Here is a 19,946-nt window from a genome sequence, read left to right on the forward strand (position 1 = left end):
GGGCACAGGGCTGCATGGTGGACACAGGCAGCCCGCATTGGTGGGCACGGATAAAGTTGTTATTGTTGTTAAATGTTTTATGCAGAATTAAGTTATAAAAATAAATATTAAGTGTCATTTCATGAGAATTTATGAGGGCGTGTTTAGGGGCGGAGCAGGGCCGGGCGGGCTGGGGCAATTGGTGGCAAGTAACCTTTGAGGCCTGGCTAGTAGCTCAGGACTTGAAATTTTGAGCCCTTGTCTAAGGTCATCAGTGGTGTGGTGTACCCCAAGATTCAGTGTTGGGACCCCTACTTTTTAATACCTATATAAATGATATAGGGTCTGGTTTTAAAAGTACCATTTCAGTCTTTGCAGATGACAAACTATGCAGTGGATTAACGTCTCCAACTTACAAGCCGACCTCAATGCATGGTTTAATTGGGCAACTGTGTGGCAAATGAGGTTTAACATAGATAAATGTAAAGTTATACATTCGGGGGCCAAGAATATGCATGCTTCATACATACTGGGGTGGGGGATGGGTACAACTGGGGGGGGGGGGATTCATAGAGGAGAAGGATCTGGGGGTTTGGGTAGATCATAAGCTCAATAATAGCATGCAATGCCAAAGCGAGATTCCAAAGCAAGCAAAATCCTCTCTTGTATTAAGAGAGATATGGGCTCCAGAGAGTGAGCTCATTTTGCCCTGTACAAATCATTAGTAAGACCTCATCTGGAATATGCAGATCAGTTTTGGGCACCAGTTCACAAAAAGGATATGGGGGAACAGGAGAAAGTGCAACCAAACTGGTAAGAGGCATGGAGGAGCTCAGCTATGAGGAAAGATTAGAGGAACTGGATTTATTCTCGAGGAGATTAAGAAGGGGATATGATCAACATGTACAAATATATATGGGATCCATAGCGTGAACTTGGTGTTGTTATTCACTTTACGGTCAACACAGAGGAAATCTTTACGCCTAGAGGAAAAGAGATTTCATCTCCAAATACGGAAAGGTTTCTTCACAGTATGAGCTGTGAAAATGTGGAATAGACTTCCTCCAGAGGTGGTTCTGGCCAGCTCAGTAGATTGCTTTAAGAAAGGCCTGGATTCTTTCCTAAATGTATATGATGTAATTGGAGGGGGGAAAATCGGGAAGCAATTTTTAACCCTGCTGTAGCAAATTGGATCATTCTTTGCTGGGGTTATTCACCTTCATCTTGATCAACTGTGGGTATAGGATTGTACGATAATTTTTCATTTTTTTTTTTGGTTGAACTAGATGGACTTGTTTTTTTTCCAACCTGACTTTGTAAAGTAACTCGGCTGCGGTACGGCAGACGTGCATTAGCTTTTGTGGGCGCAGAATGGGAATGAGAGAGAGCGAGAGAGCTCAGCTGTTCCTAGTGATCAGGAACATTGATCTCTCCCTACTCCCAGTCAGTCCCCTGCCCCCGAAAGTTAGAATGCACCTCTCTAGGGAACACTTAACTCTTTGATCATCACTAGTGTTAACCCCTTCCCTGCCAGTGCCATTTATACAGCGATCAGTGCATTTTTATAGCACTGACCACTGTATTGGTGTCACTGGTCACGAAAAAGTGTCATTTAGGGTCAGATTTGTCCGCCGCAATCCTGCTAAAAATAGCAGATCGCTGCCATTACAAGTAAAAATAAAACAAAAAAGTCCCAAAATTTTTCCCCTAAATTGTAGACGCTATAACTTTTCCACAAAACAATATATGCTTATTGCGATTTTTTTTTTACTAAAAATATGAAGCAGAATACATATTGGCCCAAACTGATAAATACAATTTTTACACTTTTTTGGATATGTATTATAGCAGAAAATAAAAAAGTTTTTTCTTCAAAATTGACAGTCTTAAAACCACAGAGGTGATCAAATACCACCAAAAGAAAGAAAGCTCTAAATTGGCAAGGTTTAATTTTTTTGGCATTCAAAAAGTACCATCTTAGTGATGTCACCTAAAATTTAACCACTTAGAAAAAAAATAAACACCCACACAGAAATCATGACACAGCAATTACAGTAGATTTGCAAATTTTATTACACAAACAAGACAGCGGTAGAAACAATGTCTTTATATTAATAGGTTCATTGCACACAGTTTGGGGGCTTTACACCGCTATGAAGATCCAGTATTTTAAATGTTTGCGACCCTGCAGACTGACTGCTATCACAGTGGCAATCTTGGCTTGCATCGACCCCATTCCCTGCAGTGACCTCTAAAAAAGGTCCAAAGTCTGTGCAAGAGAACAGGCATAAAAATCTCAGATCTTGCACACACTTTTTTTTTTTTTTTTAAATCGGTTGCGTGTGCATGTTTATGTAATCAGCATTTACCCCTAATTTCCAGATGCCTCTTAAAAGGAACAATAGACATTGCCCAGCAAGTTCAATCATGGACAGTCCTTCGTTGCGATCGGTTGGACAGGGGTGTCTAAAGACTGCCCTTAGGACTACTTCCTAATTAGTTTGGGCTATGACCATCCCAAGTCTACAGCCAGCAATAAAAACGGTAGGAAACAAAAAGTAACAAAACAACTTGTATACAAATATAAAAAAGGCAAAAACAGCACAAAGTTATTCAGCAAAAAATGCATCCACACATATTAGTTAACTACTTTGTTCTATACCTTTGTAAATGTTTTTCCTCTTTAATAAATACTTTCCTAAACACTAAAATAACATATCTGTTTAAATAATGCTACATTTTATGTAACTCCATTTAAAAAAAAAGGCAAACTTGCACATGTGGTATAAAGCAAAAAAAAAAAAAGTGCCTTAGGGGCCAAGTGCTTCTATTTAGGGAACTGGATGTGGGGAAAGAATGTTTAAACACCCAAGCCAGTTACAAAGCCAGAGCAGTCCTGATACAAAAAAAAAAAAAATAAAAAAAAAAAAATAAAAATGCAACATTGTTATAAAGACCCCCGTTTTCTAATCTAAGCTGTTGAGAATCAAATATAAATTTTCCTATTTTCCAAATACACAAATTGACTAACTAAAACTGCAGACTTTGCAATTCCCAGAGCTTTGGCATATGAAGTGGAGACCAAAAACAGAACTAATCATTATATATAGCTGAAATTCGGAGGTGTCATTGCAAGATCCAGACAAAAGACAAAACAGACTGAAGTGCTGTATTAAAATCAAGGAAAAAAAGATTTTTCCACAGACAAAAAAAAATGTCCATAATTAGTGCAACTCTACACTGCATTCATTTTCATGTACTATGCAACCTATTTCTGCCCTTTAAGTGGTTATTTTAAAACTATTACATAATATATGAATCTTTTTCAAAAGGAGCAACTAACGTGCAAAGATAAAACAATGATCGTTCAGCAAGCACCATAAGATGCCAATGTAATTTACATGTCTCTACCGGTCACATAACAGCCGGCCAGAGGGCTCTCCTCCCTTTTGCATGTGGCATTTCTCATTTGTTAGGAGAGGCCCTGGTATTGTATTGTGGTATATTATGACACCTACTCTTGATTGTTACATTATTTTGCAATCCCCATAAAGGTTTACGTTAAAGCAGAGTTCCATCAGTTTGTTTTTGTTTATTAAAAGTCAGCAGTTAAAAAAAAAAAAAAAAAAAAGGGTATAGCTGCTGACTTTTAATAAACAGACAGTTACCTGTTCCACAGTCCAGCGGTACGGGCGCCCGGAGCCTCGCTCCTCCCCCTCCCTCTCCGCAACGCTGTCATAGCAAGTGTGGGAAACCGTCCGTGACAGCTTACGGCTTCATGGCTGGGCACGCACTACGCATGTCACTCTGCTATTGGCCAGGCAATCTTCTGGGACCTGTGACACGTCCCAGAAGATCGCTGGCAGGGTGGGGCCGCCTAGGACGAGAGGAGGAGGCAGGAAGGAGGAAGTGGGACAGGAAGTCCCACTAAAAAGAAGGTACACCCCCCCCCCCCAAAAAAAAAAAAAAAAAAAAAATATGACATGCCAATTGTAGCTCGTCAGGGGGCGAGGAGTGCTTAAAGTGGAAGTTCCACTTTTGGGTGGAACTTGGCTTTAAGTAGTTTTTTGGATCAATGCGTTTAAGCACTACTACTAAAAGCAACTTTGTTGCTAGCTAAAAATGTATGTAAAGCCAAATGTATTTTTTCTAGTTTTGAATAGAGTAGGGGATGGGCAAGACCCACTGTCAAGTACCATTTATTGTCTGTGTCCCCACTGGGAGATTCCCCTTTACTTCCTATCCCAAAAACACAGCAGGAAGTAGGAGATAGCTCCAAAGTGAAGCAACATCTCTTAAGTCTAGTACACACGGGCCGAATGTTGGGAGTTCAATAAAAACCAGCTGACATTCGGCCCATGTGTATGTCAGTCTGGCTGGCTTCTGTCGAACAAGCATGCTAGAAAACTGCCTCCCGATCAGTGCTCTCAGCCAACGGTGTGCCAAGAGTGTTGTGGCTAGGGGGCCGTCCGCCTGCCAAAACACAACAGGTTAGCGGAGGACATCGCTGTACTGACGTTGGATCATTAGTACATCAGTTCCGACCAGAGCTGGGTTGAACAAATAAAAAAAACACAACAATTAGGCCTATCAAAAACGCCAGTAGAGTTATCTGTAGACAGCTGTAACTGTAGAATGAGTTTTGCAATGTTTTTGCAGTAGCGTTTTTCAGTGTTTCTTTAGCAAAACTATACTCCCACAAAAGTTTATGGCTCAAAAACGCTGATAAAGCCTAAAAAGGGCTATTCAGCATTTATCAGAGTTAGAGCATTTTTACAGCTGAAAATCTTCTCTTAAAACACACTAGTTCTGTGCTTTTTCCAGCCAGAAAATGCTGATAACAGCCTATGTGTGCATGGACACACAGGATATCAGGCTGGGGAGTTTACTGGCTGCAGAAAAAAAACACCTTAAGCTAAAAACAGCAGTTGTAAAAGCATCTACTGTGCATGAGGCCTTAGTGTGTACCAGGCTTTAAGCACTTGCCAACCACCTGCTGCAGTTATACTGCGGCAAGGTGGGTAGCCAGTGTGGGCACACGTGACGATTGGCTGGCAGGGGAGACAATCAGCGGGTCCAGCGGACACGATGGCCGTCCGCAATCATTCCCCCACAGAGACAGAAAGGGGATCTGTCGATGTAAACAAGGCAGCTATCCGTTCTGACGGGATGACACAGGATCTTGTCTTCCTGCTATGCAGGAAGACGGATTTCTGTGTTGTCCCAGTCAGACCGTCTCCCATAACGTTGGTAAACACACCCAGAGAACACAATTAACCCCTTGATCATCCCCGATGTTAACCCCTTCTCTGCCAGTGTCATTTATACAGTGATCAGAGCATATTTTTAGCTCTGATCACTGTAATATCACTGGTCCCAAAAAAGTGTGATCTGTGCGCCGCAATGTCGCAGTCCCAAAAAATAAATAAATAAAAATTATATATAGCTGATCACCACCATTGTTAGAAAAAAAAAAAAAAAAAATTAAGAATAATCCAAATGCCATAAATATATCCCCTATTTTGTAGACGCTATAACTTTTGCGCAAACCAATATATGCTTATTGGGATTTTTATCAAAAATATGTAGCAGAATACATATAGACCTTAAATTGATGAATTAGATTTTTTACTTTTTTTTTTATTGAATAGGTTTTATAGCAAAAATTGGTCTTTTCTTTATAGCGCAAAAAAAAAAAAAAAAAAAAAAAAAAATGCAGGAGGTGATCAAATACCACCAAAAGAAAGCTCTATTTGTGGGGGGGGGGGGGGTCAAAAAAAAAAACCAAAAAACAGTAATTTTGTGTACAGCGTCGCATGAACGCGCAATTGTCAGTTAAAGCAACGCAGTGCTGCATTGCAAAAAATGGCCTGGTCTTTAAGGGGGTAAATCCTTCCGATCCTTTAAGTGGTTGTATACCCATTCTGATAAATTTTCATTAAATTAATAATAGCAGGCTATAGTATAATTTGCCATTTTTTATTCTTCTCTTAACAGATTTCTTACTGAGTAATTGTTTTTCTTTTAAAATGACGTCATCTTCGCAAGTGCTGTAAGAACTAATTTTCCGGCAAGCATAGACCCTGCTGGAAAAATGCTGGGTCTATGCTGGGGCTGCGTCACCCCCAAGATCCCGCAAGACTCCTTCCCATCCTGGAGTAAGGGCAGCAACAGGATCGGCTCCTATTCGCTGCAGAAGGTTTCCATAGTGACCAGAAACAAACAAGGCGTGGATGCAGCAAATAATGCGCATTCGTGGAATTATGTCCAGGGAAACCTACTTAGGGCGGAAATAAAGCAATGCACAAAAGCGGAATGACCATACTTGTGATGGCGGTGGCTAGGAATAAGCAGGAGCGATCACAAGTCTTTTTTTTTTTTTTCTAACAATAAGAATGCTTTTGGAGCATACTATTAGTGGCATTGTAATTGAAAACAACTACTTTGGATTTATATATTGTTTAAAGGTGGTATCATTGTCAGAGTTTACTACCACTATAAGTGGTTAAGCTTCTGGCACACACACACAAACTACAACCTGACTATACAACCTCCTTTAGATCAATTACTTTATAGTGCAAGGGCCTGTCTCACTGTACGAAAATCAATTGTATAATTTAGGTAGGTCCTCATAATACATAGTTTTGTAAATCTAAAGTGCAGTGTACAAAGATTTAATCGTCAGATTGTGTATGAGTATGGGTATGTGAGCCTTAGAACAGGTCTCCCCATAGAAAGATGTCCCCTCATCTCCAGTTCTCCTGATAACTTCTATCACTTCTGGTACCAGAGACTAGCGAGGGTGAATCTCCACAGTGGAGATACAGACAGCTATAAAAACATAAGCAAAAATCCACTCCGCAGCACCTTTTTACACCTTCAGGAAGGTGCATGGTCAACAGAGACATAATGTAAAGCCATAATAGCAAAAATGGCTAACACACCAGAAGTAACAGATCTCAAATCAGTTGGTTGTACACTTTTTTTGCTGCACAAGCTATTGTATGTTATTTCAACTAATACTTTAAAAGTGAAAGACTTAAGATCTGTTACTTCTGGTGTGCTGGCCATTTCTGCTATTTTAGCAATAAAAATTAAACAAAGGCTCTAACCCACTTTCTATTCAGAATAAAAAACAAGTTTTGGCTTTAAAACTTAAGTTCAGGTATTGTTACTTTAAAGTTTGCTTGGGCAAAAATATATTTACTAAAGTGATGGGGCTGCTGGGAGCACTGTATCATACTGTAGTAGCATCAGCTACATACAATATGCAGCGCTGTGTTCCAGCAGCATCTCGGAAGACTTCCTGTCTGCTGCCAGAACAAAATCAAGTTGGCCTAGTGTTAACAATTCAGAGAAAGCCTTGCATTTTAAAATCAGTAAATAAAGCATTCACCGATAGGCCAAGAGGGAGAAGCGGGTAAGTGACATCACGATCTCCACCTCAGCCAATCAGAAAACCTTGTATTCATTGATAGACATACAAGGCTTACTCTGAATAGCTGAAAAGCACTCCGCCTGATTTTTTTCCAGCAGCAGATAGGAAGCCTCTCGAGACAAAGCTGAAAAACATCTCTGCATACTGTAATGCAGGTGCATTGTATCATTATGATACAGGATTCATAGCAGCCACATCACTTGGTAAAGGAAATCGTTGGCTTAGGTCACTATGGGTACGTATCGGTTATGTATTAGCTATATAGCTCAAAATTACTTGTGTGCTCTCCTAGTAGTGAATAAGTGTGCTTGGGCAAACCCGTGTAATAAAGTGTATATATGCCCAATGGGATAATTATCCCGTAACAAGAAAACCAGTTTACCACCAAAGTGTATATGTATATACAAATGTGACAGAAAATATCATCAGTACCATTAATTGTAAATAATAAATAAAATATGACTGCACACAACTCTCTCCTATTCTATAAAGGGTTAACCTTATTTTACAATTCGTTCTTATACTTCCTACAGTGGCTAATATACAGTCTTTTATCCGTCCACATCCAGTGCCATCCACTGGTTACATATTGCCACTAAATATCCATTGTGCACAATTAACGTGACATATACATATATATATACACATACATATATATATACACACACATACATATACATATACATATATATATATATATATATATATATATATATATATATATATATATATGTGTGTATATATATATATGAAAAAAATGTGTATATAAAGTGATCCGTTGTTTCAAAAATATACCAGTTGTAACACAGTTGTAATATATAAAAAATTGTGGATAAAAATCAATATTGTGAAAGTTCTATCTTGAAGATATTTCATTCAAAAAATTCCTGCGTGAAGTGACTGTGGTGATGACAGTTGAAATCCAGTGACTTAGGTGCTCCCCCTCAAGGGTCCCCACTCACCCGCTCCCTGCACCCCTGCAGGGGTAAAAAGCATCTGGTATCCTCGATACTTTCTTGGAATCCGATGTGGTTGTCCAATGGGGTTATCCTTAGGGGGCTTCCACTCCAGGTGTAACTGTCCTTCAGGTTTAGGCTTTATCTTTTTAAGTTCTCTAAGGAGTGATGGCGATAGATTGCAAAAGACGGTCCCTAAGGATAACCCCATTGGACAACGACATCGGATTCCAAGAAAGTATCGAGGATACCAGATGCTTTTTACCCCTGCAGGGGTGCAGGGAGCGGGTGAGTGGGGACCCTTGAGGGGGAGCACCTAAGTCACTGGATTTCAACTGTCATCACCACAGTCACTTCACGCAGGAATTTTTTGAATGAAATATCTTCAAGATAGAACTTTCACAATATTGATTTTTATCCACAATTTTTTATATATTACAACTGTGTTACAACTGGTATATTTTTGAAACAACGGATCACTTTATATACACATTTTTTTCATATATATATACATATATATATATATTTATATTTTGGTTGGTCACGTTAATTGTGCACAATGGATATTTAGTGGCAATATGTAACCAGTGGATGGCACTGGATGTGGACGGATAAAAGACTGTATATTAGCCACTGTAGGAAGTATAAGAACGAATTGTAAAATAAGGTTAACCCTTTATAGAATAGGAGAGAGTTGTGTGCAGTCATATTTATTTATTATTTACAATTAATGGTACTGATGTTATTTTCTGTCACATTTGTATATACATATACACTTTGGTGGTAAACTGGTTTTCTTGTTACGGGATAATTATCCCATTGGGCATATATACACTTTATTACACGGGTTTGCCCAAGCACACTTATTCACTACTAGGAGAGCACACAAGTAATTTTGAGCTATATAGCTAATACATAACCGATACGTACCCATATAGGTAGCGCCACTTGCCCCTACCCACACATATCTTCACTTTCTATCTCATCCCTGCGGGGGTGAGCAAGGGGAGGCTGCAAGCCTTGGTCTGTGAGCGCGGAAATCTTAATCCTTTTTAGGTCACTATGGCCCAAACAAACTCAGGAAACAAGGACTCAGACATTAAAGTCCAACTCCAGGCACCATATTTTTGAAGTGGTTGTAAACCTGACATGAAATATGAACAAAGCAAGTACCTCCTTAGTGTGTGCTTGTCTCAGTTCAAAGCACTAAGTGTTATTTCTGTCTGCGGTCTTGTTTCACTGTATTTGCATGAGTCACTTCTGACAAGTTTTCCTGACACCAAGAGTGACAGGAGAGGGAGCTCGAGTACACAGCCTGTGATTGACAGCCTCAGCTCGGTTTCTGTGCGAAGAAGGGTATGTCCCTTCCCTTTTAATCAGCTCTCCTCACTCAGTGTAACTTCAACTCCACATCTCCTGCTTTCTGAAAGCTCAGATAAGTTGCATGAAATCTGGGCTTTGGACAGCTGTAGAGAAGAAGAAAGCAGATAAACAGGTCCAACTTTCATAGGAGGATTTATTTAATCTCTGTCTCATCTGAGGCCAGTCATTTCACTGGTTATATGTAAGGGATTACTACCACTTTAAAAATATATTTAATAGCCACAAAGGACAGAAATCTATGTTGAGTGCCCAAAATGTCTTTGCAAACATAGATAATACCTGGTAAAAGTAGCAATGACATTATCACTGTGCTGCACAAAGCTTGAGCAGAGCTGTGGGGAGGGGCCTAGCAGGCCCACCCACTACAGATTGCCTGCAGAAAACTATGGGAGGGGGGAGGAGAGATGACCAGTCACCCTACACAAGGTGACAGAGCAGCAGCGACCGGTCTTTAATACAGGAAGCACCTACACAGAGGTAAAGTTTCACACTGGATTACTGCACAGATCTGGAAGAAATACACAAAAACACACCAAGATCATTCAAAGCAAAAACATGCATGCCTCTTGTATTTAGACAAAGTGTGTTTCTCAGAGTTCAGCTTTAAAATACTTAAAATAAAAGCACTCCCTGCAAAAAAAAAAAAAAAAAAAAAAAAAAAAAAAATTTGACTGGCCTCTGCTATCTTCAAGCACTATGTTGGCTGAAAAGTCCTCAGCATCTGACACGTCGAGGGGTATTAGCAGGGCCATCTTTAATATTGATTGGACCCTGGGCAAACATTTTCTTGGGGCCCCTCCCATGCAAATTCTCTATCCCAAGTTCACCTTTGTATCCCTCCGTCCACCTCTGTACCCCCAATTCTCTGCACATGTGAATCCCCTTCCCCTTCTCTCCACGGTGAACTTATCTCAACTGATGACATGGTGGTGTAACATAGTCTCCACCCCTCAGACCAGTAGCACACAGCCAGAACACTTCACTCGGCTGTGTGCTACACAGGTCTGTCAGGCGGGGGTGGGGGCGGGAGGAACACGGAGCACCACTCTGTCATTCCCTGTCACTCTGCTTCTGACAGAGGGAGGAGAGGGACGAGCAGGCTCAAGCACATGAAGCCCACAGCTGTCCCGCTCTCTTGTAATATTGTGGCTGCCGCTTGGGACAGCGCGTGGGGGGGGGGGGGGGATGGGCTGCACCCGCTACTCCGGGAAAACTGTGGGCAGTGCAGGGCTTAAGTGGCAGCTGCTTTGGTGTTCTCCCGGCAGGGAGGGATTCTCCCATCAACACTGACTGTTGATGGGGAAATCAAGCAATTTTCTGTGCTACTGCAACCCTTGGCTGCAGAAAAGAAAAACTGTATAATCTAAGGCCTGCACTACTTACACTTGTATCTCAGAGGCAAGCATCATATGTGTAGAGAGAAAACAGACCAGCAATAAATACATAAGGCTTCAGTCTCTCCCCATGCCTAGATTTGGCTGGAATTTCACATAATGCCAATATCACCTTATTGATACAGCTGATGTTTCAATGGAGGGCAGAGAAATTTTAAAGTTTAATATACTAGCCATCTTGTTTCTTTTCTAACTGTAAGGTTATTGAAGCCCCAGCTGTAGTACAAGAGAAATGTGAACTTTGGCTATTGCTAAAAGGGGAAACTGCAGACACATCTGGGTCTACCAAACACTCTCCCAACAGCTCTCAGCACACACACTGCAGTCCTGAGACACAGCTGCAGGGCAACCAGCATCAAAATTAAACATAGAACTTCACCCTTATTCTGAAGTTCCCTCATTCCTATGTAAAGCGTGCCTTTTTTTTTGTTTCCTTTTTTTCTTTAGAGTTCTGTTCCATCCCCTAATGCCCATCATTCGCCTAGGCCTATCACAGGCAATATGCCTGCTATGGCTCCTGGGATATGCATGTCAGAGATCTCAGGAAGCACAGTGCATCATAGAGAAAGCAGCAGGGAGTCGGGCTTAGTGGGCCATCATCCTGAGGACTGTTAGCCAACACTGGAAGAGCCAGCAGGCCACAGGATGACATCACACAAAAGATGGTGGAGCAGAACAGAATTCTGACAGGCTTCTTAAGACACTGCTGGGCTGGTGGATATCTGAAACATTCAGTACCCGCCACAATTAAAAAAAATAAATAAGAAAATGGGAGGGAGGAAGGATGGGCAGCTGGTGAACCACTTTAGTCACTGGGCACATTGGAAAAAAGTACAAAACTTCTAAAAACAAGATAGCGACTATATACTATGTATAACATTTATTTCACTGCCTAACCTTAAAACATTTAGGTTCTCAGAAAGGCAAGTTTGCAATTTAATAAAAAAAGTTAAGAATAGTAAAATTTCCACGAAGAAAAGAGGAATAAAAAGGTCATGGTAAGGTGCAAAAATTAATTTAGGTCACAGAAGTGCCTGCTAATAAAACATTTAGCACAATAATGGCTACAAGTCAAAGTGTACATCAAAAGTCAGAGAACATTCAGTACATCTTTGCAACGTGTGCACATTTCCCTAGATTTTCAGGCTTTAAAAATTGCAATTACAGAAAAATACCTGCTGATCTGCCAGGAATCTAGAGAGCTCCTAACTTCCTGTAGTGAGCCGACAACGCTGCCTCTGCTGCACTAAAATCCCAAGCAGCATTGGCAGCCTTGTCAGAGTTTCCCCCTGTTAGACTACAGAATAGCCACCCTTTTCCTCATCTCCATAAATAAGGGGGTACTGCAGTCCAGCTTGAGATTTTGGTGCAGCAGAGGCAGCATGTGGTCAGGTCACTAAAGGAAATTTTGGGGCAAATCAGATATTTTTATGTCCTTGCAATATTAAACAAGAAGAAATGTGAATGTCTGTGCAAAAAAAAACCAAAAACGTATGCCGTGCATCTCTGCCAGACAGACACTTTAAATTTGCCAAATGTAACATACACAATCTAGTTTGGTTGTAATGTGTAACTTTAAATTGCTTGCTATCACTTTATATAAAAGGGTTTGTCTACCAATTACTGAGAATTCTGCTTTTAGCAGAAACCAGAAGCTGAATCACCCCAACTTCTTATATCACCCGCGAACTCCAGTGGTAGGATCTGTTCATCAAAGCTCCCAGCTCTGCCCAGCAGCCACATCCAAGGGAATCTCACAAGACTGGTTTTCATCTTATACATATAACAGAGAATCAAGAAGGAGAAGCAAGAATCCAGGTCTAGGTGAGGAACATCAGAGAGAAGGGCTTGCAGCCGAAGTCCTCAAGGCTAAAGGAAATCAATCTTGTAAGAATTATAAAGACTGCCATTGTTGACCCTTTCTTCTCAAAATGCTAGTTGTCTGACCATCATGCAGATGCTTGGGCTTCAGTGTTTCTTGTACTACTAACCTGAAACAAGTATAGAGATAATGGATTCAGACACTTTTCTGACACTTGTTCATACAGCTGGTTTGTTTTTTTTGACTCAAAAAAATGTGATGTCATACAGACAACAAGTATTTATAGAAGAAAGCCTGCAATGGCGGTCCCCTTTTTATTTTATTTTTTTAATACATGACAGGGTCTCTTTACCAGATAATTGAGTCCAATGATGTTCACACATATCCAGAAAATTAGCTTTGCCTGGACTGGTCCTTTAAGCACCAGTCAACCTCCTGCTAGAGGCATCTAGGAACACTTTACTTCTCACTTGGTTTGACTTTGCCCTGGTCTTCCACTTTCTTAATGGCTGCCTGTATGGCCTCCTGGTCACCCAAAAATTCATGCGGTTTAACGGCATGGAGATTCTCATCAAGTTCTAGAAGCACTGGAACCCCAGTGGGAAGAGAGATCTTTATAATGTCTGCATCAGAAATACCTGTCAAGTGAAAAACAATAAATCAATCACAAAATTATATTAAATACTGCAGAGAAAAACAAGTGGAACTGAACTCAAAAACCAAAAAGGAGGATTTTTTGTGTTTGTTTTTGAATACTTCTTAAAGAATAACAGTTAACCTAAGGACCTCCTGGGTCTGGACCCTCATAGCTGTATAACTGCAGTGTGGGATTGCTTATCTAAAGCACTGCTGCCTCTGAATACTAGCCTAACCAGATTAGGAGTGAGATTTGGCGATGTCATAATGCTGTTCAGTGTTCTCCCTACTGGAGAAAAAGCTTTACCAGATAAACTGCAGTGCAGGGATCTCCTTGCTTCTGTTCTATCCATTCTGTGTGTCCTGATCATTACTATTCCAGTCATCAGAACACTAGTCATCAGGGGGACAGTCTGACATGAGGAAGCATACCCTGCCATTACCAAGATGGCAGTCTCCACTGGAGAACAAGGCATTGTCGTTAGTGATGGGGAAAAGATCAGCTGCAGGGAGACCACAGGTAAAAATAATGACTGGTCAGTAGGTTTTCTGCCTGTGAGCACAGGTCCCCTTTAAATACCAGGTTTGACATGGCTGCTGGCAGGCTGCTGAATCAAATGTTGTCATTCTAGATCTTTAGACTCCAGAGATCTTGCCATCAAAAGTCTCAGTGCTGCAAACATTGCTATTATAAAAGTCAATAAAGTGTTATATTTCTCTAAAATATAAAATAGTTGAATACCCCTCAGAGAGAGTAATGCCTACAAAACATAAGGGAAGATCAGTGGGGATTATCCAATTGGTGACTGCCCAAAACTTTTAGTTTTGCAGACAGTTACATTTTAGTAGCTGTTCAGTGTGGTAACATTTTGTTGAAACTGAAATTAAACATTTGTTTGAGATTGTTTCTAATATTGCACATGGCATTATATGAATACACATATACTAAGATTTACATTTGATAATTGCGTGCAAACAGAACATGTACATAATTTGGTTCGAAAGTTCAGGAGAGGACAAACTTGACTTTTTGTGAAAGGTCACTTGGGAGGGATGGGAGCTGCTGCGGATTGAGTTACACCTTGAACATTTCTTTATAACTGCAAGGTCAGCTGAAGGGCTGCGATTCCATGATTCTCAGAAGATAGGTTTACTGACACACGTTACAGAAAGAGGCTGGCCTATGAAAACTGGGGGCAAAAAAAAAAATTGAGGGTTAATGTACGATTTTGATAGAGACATCTGATTGTGAGATCTTTGGCAAAAAGGTCTCACAATCCAATTATTCTTTTTGGAAAGGGGCATTTAAAGAGACACCTGTCACCTTGCCAATTCATCTGACCATGTTATACTTACCTTGACAGTGTTACACACCTGGTATTTGAGCTTACACAGAGCAGTGATGTAACCCCCCACCATTTCATTTGATAGTAGTCAGGCCTAGCACTTGCCCACCAAGCCTGAGAACTATACCACGAGACCCCTATATACAGAAGCAATGGGTATTCTTCGATGGCAGCAACACAAGAAGGAGCAGTGGGAGAGCACCGTCATAGCAATGTAGGCCTCTGGCCCTAAACTGGGGCTATAATGCAAGCTTAGTTTTTGGCTGGGCTGTAGGCAGCTCAGACGGATTGTACAGTTTATATCTGGTCTTTCCCTAAGCTCAATTGGGTTGTGCATTTCTCACTGTTGCCACTAGTACCACAGGCTATAATATGAGATAGTACAACTAGACTAAGTTATGAATATTTATATATTTTTTCCAGCCAGCCCAGTAGGAAATTCTTGGCTACTGTTGCATACTGGAGAGGATATATATTTGGGCTGGGCCATGTGCTCGCTCTCTGGCCTTAGGTCCTACTGGCCTGAGGAGGTGCTGCCAATGTGAGCGCTGCGTGTAAGCCCAGAAGCCTGCCTGGGGCCTACAATTCTGAGGCGGTCTTGCCCCGTGTGTAAGAAGCCAAGTCAAATAGAGAAGACCCAGGGTGATCCTTGCTGGAGAGAGCCAGGATGAACGCTGGTCTCTCGTTTGGAGGACAGGCCTGAATGTAACAACGTGCTTACAGTGTTGCCAGGTCGGCTTAAAGGTTCTGACATTTTGAAAGCTGGACCTTCTACATCTGAAAACATGTTTGCAATATTGCCAGGTTGGACCTGGTACTGTGAAGCTGTACTTTTTCTGGATCCAAGGAGACTAATTGATGCTGCTACTTTTTTCCAAGTTCCACATTAAAGCTTTGAAAAAGCACAAAAGTGACTAGTGCCCAATTTTGTTCAAAACTCCCCATTATAGCCATAGACTCAGCCCTGGGGTAAATACTAGATTGCTCCCTGCCTCTGGAAGTTGCACTCTGCCTTTAGAAGACCCAGGGGGGCACTACAGTAAGTATAACTGGGTAAAGGGGAGGACTTTGAAGAGACTTGGATGAGCAAGGTGACAGGGTCTCCAACTTACCAGTAGGTCTTTGTGGCAGGAGGACAAAAAAAAAGACTAAAAAGAAACCCAAAGCAGACATTGGGTGTGTACATATAAGCCACATAGCTTTAAACACAAAAGAGTGCAAAGAGTGATTAGCATTACGCTGACATCAGACATCGCCAGCAATCATGTTGGTTTTCTGTTCCTCATCTAGGGGGAAAAAAAAAAAAAATGAAACCTGAAAACACAGTTGACTGTCCTGAGCCAAAGCTCCACTTTTTGCCTCCATTTTAATCAAAGCATAACCCCCCCCCCCCAATTGTTCTAGGAGGCTGATCCAGAGTTCCAGAAATTAGTAAGAGATGGATTCATCTGTCCTTAGTGAAAATGGAAACCGTGAGAACAGGGAAGAAAAGAATAAAAAGCCTGCAATTACCTATAAGTATCTGTTTGTAGACTGACCTGCCAAACTTTTCTAAAGGTAGTAAACCGCAGCCAAAAACAAAAATTGAGCCCTGGGCAGCTTAACTGCTTCCGGTAGGGTGGTCCGGCTGTGCGAAACAACATACCTGTACGTTGTTGTTTCTTCCAGGTTTGGGAGGATCTGTGCACACAGGATAAAGCTTGCTTTTATTTATTTATTTATTTTTAAAAACACAATGCAGAGGATTAACCCCTTAAGTAGCAGTGAGTGTAAAAACCATGCTATGCTGCATATACAGACAGATTTTACGGTTGTGGGTTTATCCCCCACACGGTTAGAAAGCACTCCGTAGGAGCACACTTAACCTTTGATCGCCTCTGATGTTAACCCCTTCCCTGCCAGTGTCATTAGTACAGGGAGTGCATTTCTTCAGCACCGATTGCTGTATTACGGTCACTGGTCCCCAAATACTGTCACTTAGTGCCCAATTTGTCCACCGCAATGTCACAGACCCGCTAAAAACCGCCGATTGCCACCATGACTAGTAAAAATAAAAATGCCATAAAAATATCCCATAGTTCGTAGACGCTATACCTTTTGTTTTTTACTGAAAATATGTAGCAGAATACATATTGGCCTAAATTTATGAAGAATTTAGATTTTTTTATAGCAGAAAGTAAAAAAAATACCATATTTATTGACATATAACACGCACATTCATTTTAAGAGGGAAGTGTCAGGAAAAAAACTTTTAAATAAGGAACTTTGAAGCAAAATAAGGGTCAGTGTCCATCTGTAGCCTCACCATTGCCATCAATGCAGCCTGATCAATGCCCATCTGCAGCCTCACAAGTGCCATCAATGCAGTCTCATCAGTCCACATCAATGCAGCCTCACCATTGCCATCAATGAAACAGCTTCACCATTGCCATCAATGCAGCCTGATCGATGCCCATCTGCAGTCTAGAGGGGACAGAACAAGCGCCGACAGATTACATACAGTGAGAATCTCCTATCATAGACAGAACAGTGGTCCAAGGCAGCCCAGGAGACGGGACTTCCTATTACAGAAGCCGCCAAGTAAACAGGAGAATCTGACAGCGCTCGTCTCACCCCCTCCCTGTCCCCTCCGAGGCAGCTAACATTGAAGTATTGGCGTAGAACACGCACGCTCTATTGCACCCGATTTTCAGGGTGAAAATGTGAGTGTTATACGTCAATAAATACAGTAATTGTTTTTCTTCAAAATCTGTCTTTTGTTTATAGCGCAAAAAATAAAACTGCTCTATTTGTAAGGGGGGGGGGGGGGGGGGAACATACATTTTATTTGGGTACAGCACTACATGAACATGCAATTGTCCATTAAATCAACGCAGTCAGCAGCTACAAAATAAAGTAGCTGCTGACTTTTAATATTACGACACTTATCTGTCCAGGGATCCCACAATGTCAGCACCCCAGACGATTTTCTGATTGGCTTTTGAGTGCTGCCACTGCCATTCCTTGTAAGGGAACTGGCAGTGACACCTTTTGGCTTCAGACAGTTCCCTACTGCGCATGCACGAAGCACACTGCGCATTCTAACTGGCCCGGCGACATAGGACAAACTTCCAAGGGAATGCACCGCTGTGCTGTCTCCCGGAAGTGGGGAAGGGTATCTGTCAAAAACAGGTACCCGTTCCCCCACCCTGACTCTTGAAAGGTGCCAAATGTGGCACCGGGGGGGGGGGGGTTTGAGCCGATAGGCGGAGGTTCTACTTTTGGGTGGAACTCAGCTTTAAGTCATAATGTGCATCGCATACTGTTTACGGCACAGGGCTCTGAAGGGCTCTGAAGGAACGGCACAGGTATGCCGTTCTTTCAGAGTGTATGCACCAGTGATGTCACTGGTTGCATCTAAAGTTAATACCCCTGAACGGTGCATGTTTAGGAGATATTTATTGTACCTATAGGTAAGCCTTATTCTAGGCTTACCTATAGGTACAAATCAACAAAGGGAGTTTACTCCAACTTTGAGAGGGTGAAGTTCCTCTTAAATCCGTTCTCCAACTTTGAGAGGGTGAAGTTCCTCTTTAAATCCGTTCGAGGAAAAGCTGCCAAAAGCTGCCAAAAGTGCATGACTAGAAGACTTCTCAAACAAGTGAACAGCAATAGATAAAGTGGAACTGTAGACACATTTAAAAAAAAAAAAAAAAAAAAAAAAAAAAAACACACCATCACCACCACACCACAACCCACAACATTTAAGTCTATTTAAAAATAGATTAAAATGAAATATTTTGGTTCCTTCCTATAAGCCAGGGAAACATATTATAAATTTTGTGATGGCAATCAAATGGCACCATACATTTAGCCTGGTACAATTTGGCCAGTTAGCTTGGTTTCTGAGGTTTTTTGGGGGTGGTTAGGGATTACAGGGTTATATTTAAGAGCTAGATTAGGGTTAAATACCAACCCTAGAGAAATAGGTTTTTTTTTTTTTTTTTTTTTTTTTTAAACGGGAGGTTTCCAAGCCGTGTTTCCACACTAAAGCACTGCCCAGTGCATCCAGCACCAGTCCTCTTCTGCACTGAATGATCTTCAGGGTCACTCAACCCACTATGCAAACCCGATGCTTTAGGGATCTGCCCTCTGGGTGGGTGTTGTCAAACCTCCCTAGATCCACAGAAAAATGCAGCATCTTTGGCGCCAAGTCATTATGTGTCGCCATCCTATGGAGCATTCAGAGCCAAACCCCTGCCATGATCCTGCACTTGGCTTTGTCCATCTGACCCTGTCCACTTTGCCAATTATAACCACTAGCCTCCCATTATTGTATGCACAGAAGCCCAGATGTATACACACATCTGAAATGGTCTTCCAGAATCACCTCAACCCGGGTTGTACAACAGTCTGCGCAGAGTACAGATCACAGCAGAAAACGCATGCAAGCAGGACTATTTTTTTTTTTTTAAAGCACCACAATAAGCAAAAGCTGTACATCCCTGCTGGCTAGCCTGTGGGCCCTCTGGTACTTACCGTGCAGCTCTTGGGTCCTGGCGGCCAATAGTCGAGCTGGGTATACACAGTTCTTTTTCATTCAACCAGGATTCAATAAGGGTTGGGGGAAAAAAAAAAAAAAAAAAAAAAAAAAAACACAACCCCTGCACCAAAACCACACACACCTCAGATCCCTAGATCCACACAAGCTATGTGGATGCAGGGATCTCCCCTGCTGTGTTATTGCATTCTGACAGCAGGGACTCCCTCCCACAATCAAAATACTGTACACTGATCAACATTGCAGCGGGCTGTTTCAAATGCTGGATTTCCAACAGGACTATTCGTCAGAATTCGGTCTAATGCACGCCTTCTGTTTAACAGAGGGGTACACATGGATTGAAATTCAGGTGATTCCTGCTGAAATTTCGATACGTGTATACCCAGGAGCTTACTTGGGAACGGGGGGGGGGGGGGCGACGGACTCATACACACACAAACTGCTCTCTACTA

The 19,946-nt window shown here is 41.5% G+C and overlaps 1 protein-coding gene across 2 annotated transcripts in view; it reads right to left on the reverse strand.

Annotated features, from left to right (window-relative positions):
- Nucleotides 1-9,430: 9,430 nt before the first annotated feature.
- BPGM (bisphosphoglycerate mutase) overlaps nucleotides 9,431-19,946 on the reverse strand; it is a 37,557-nt gene continuing 27,041 nt past the window's right edge. Inside the window, exons 3-4 of one of the 2 annotated variants that reach the window (XR_012242947.1) lie at nucleotides 13,325-13,610; nucleotides 9,431-13,141 (exon numbers count right to left, since the gene is read on the reverse strand). Coding sequence is in view for 1 of the 2 variants with exons in the window: in XM_073621278.1 (XP_073477379.1) it covers nucleotides 13,432-13,610 (179 nt within the window). In the remaining variant the exon portion in view is untranslated. Of the gene's footprint in view, nucleotides 13,611-19,946 lie in introns of both variants that reach the window. The other variant, XM_073621278.1, reaches the window with a different exon arrangement.

This window comes from Aquarana catesbeiana, linkage group LG03 (assembly GCF_042186555.1).
Source record: "Aquarana catesbeiana isolate 2022-GZ linkage group LG03, ASM4218655v1, whole genome shotgun sequence".
Lineage (NCBI taxonomy): Eukaryota > Metazoa > Chordata > Amphibia > Anura > Ranidae > Aquarana > Aquarana catesbeiana.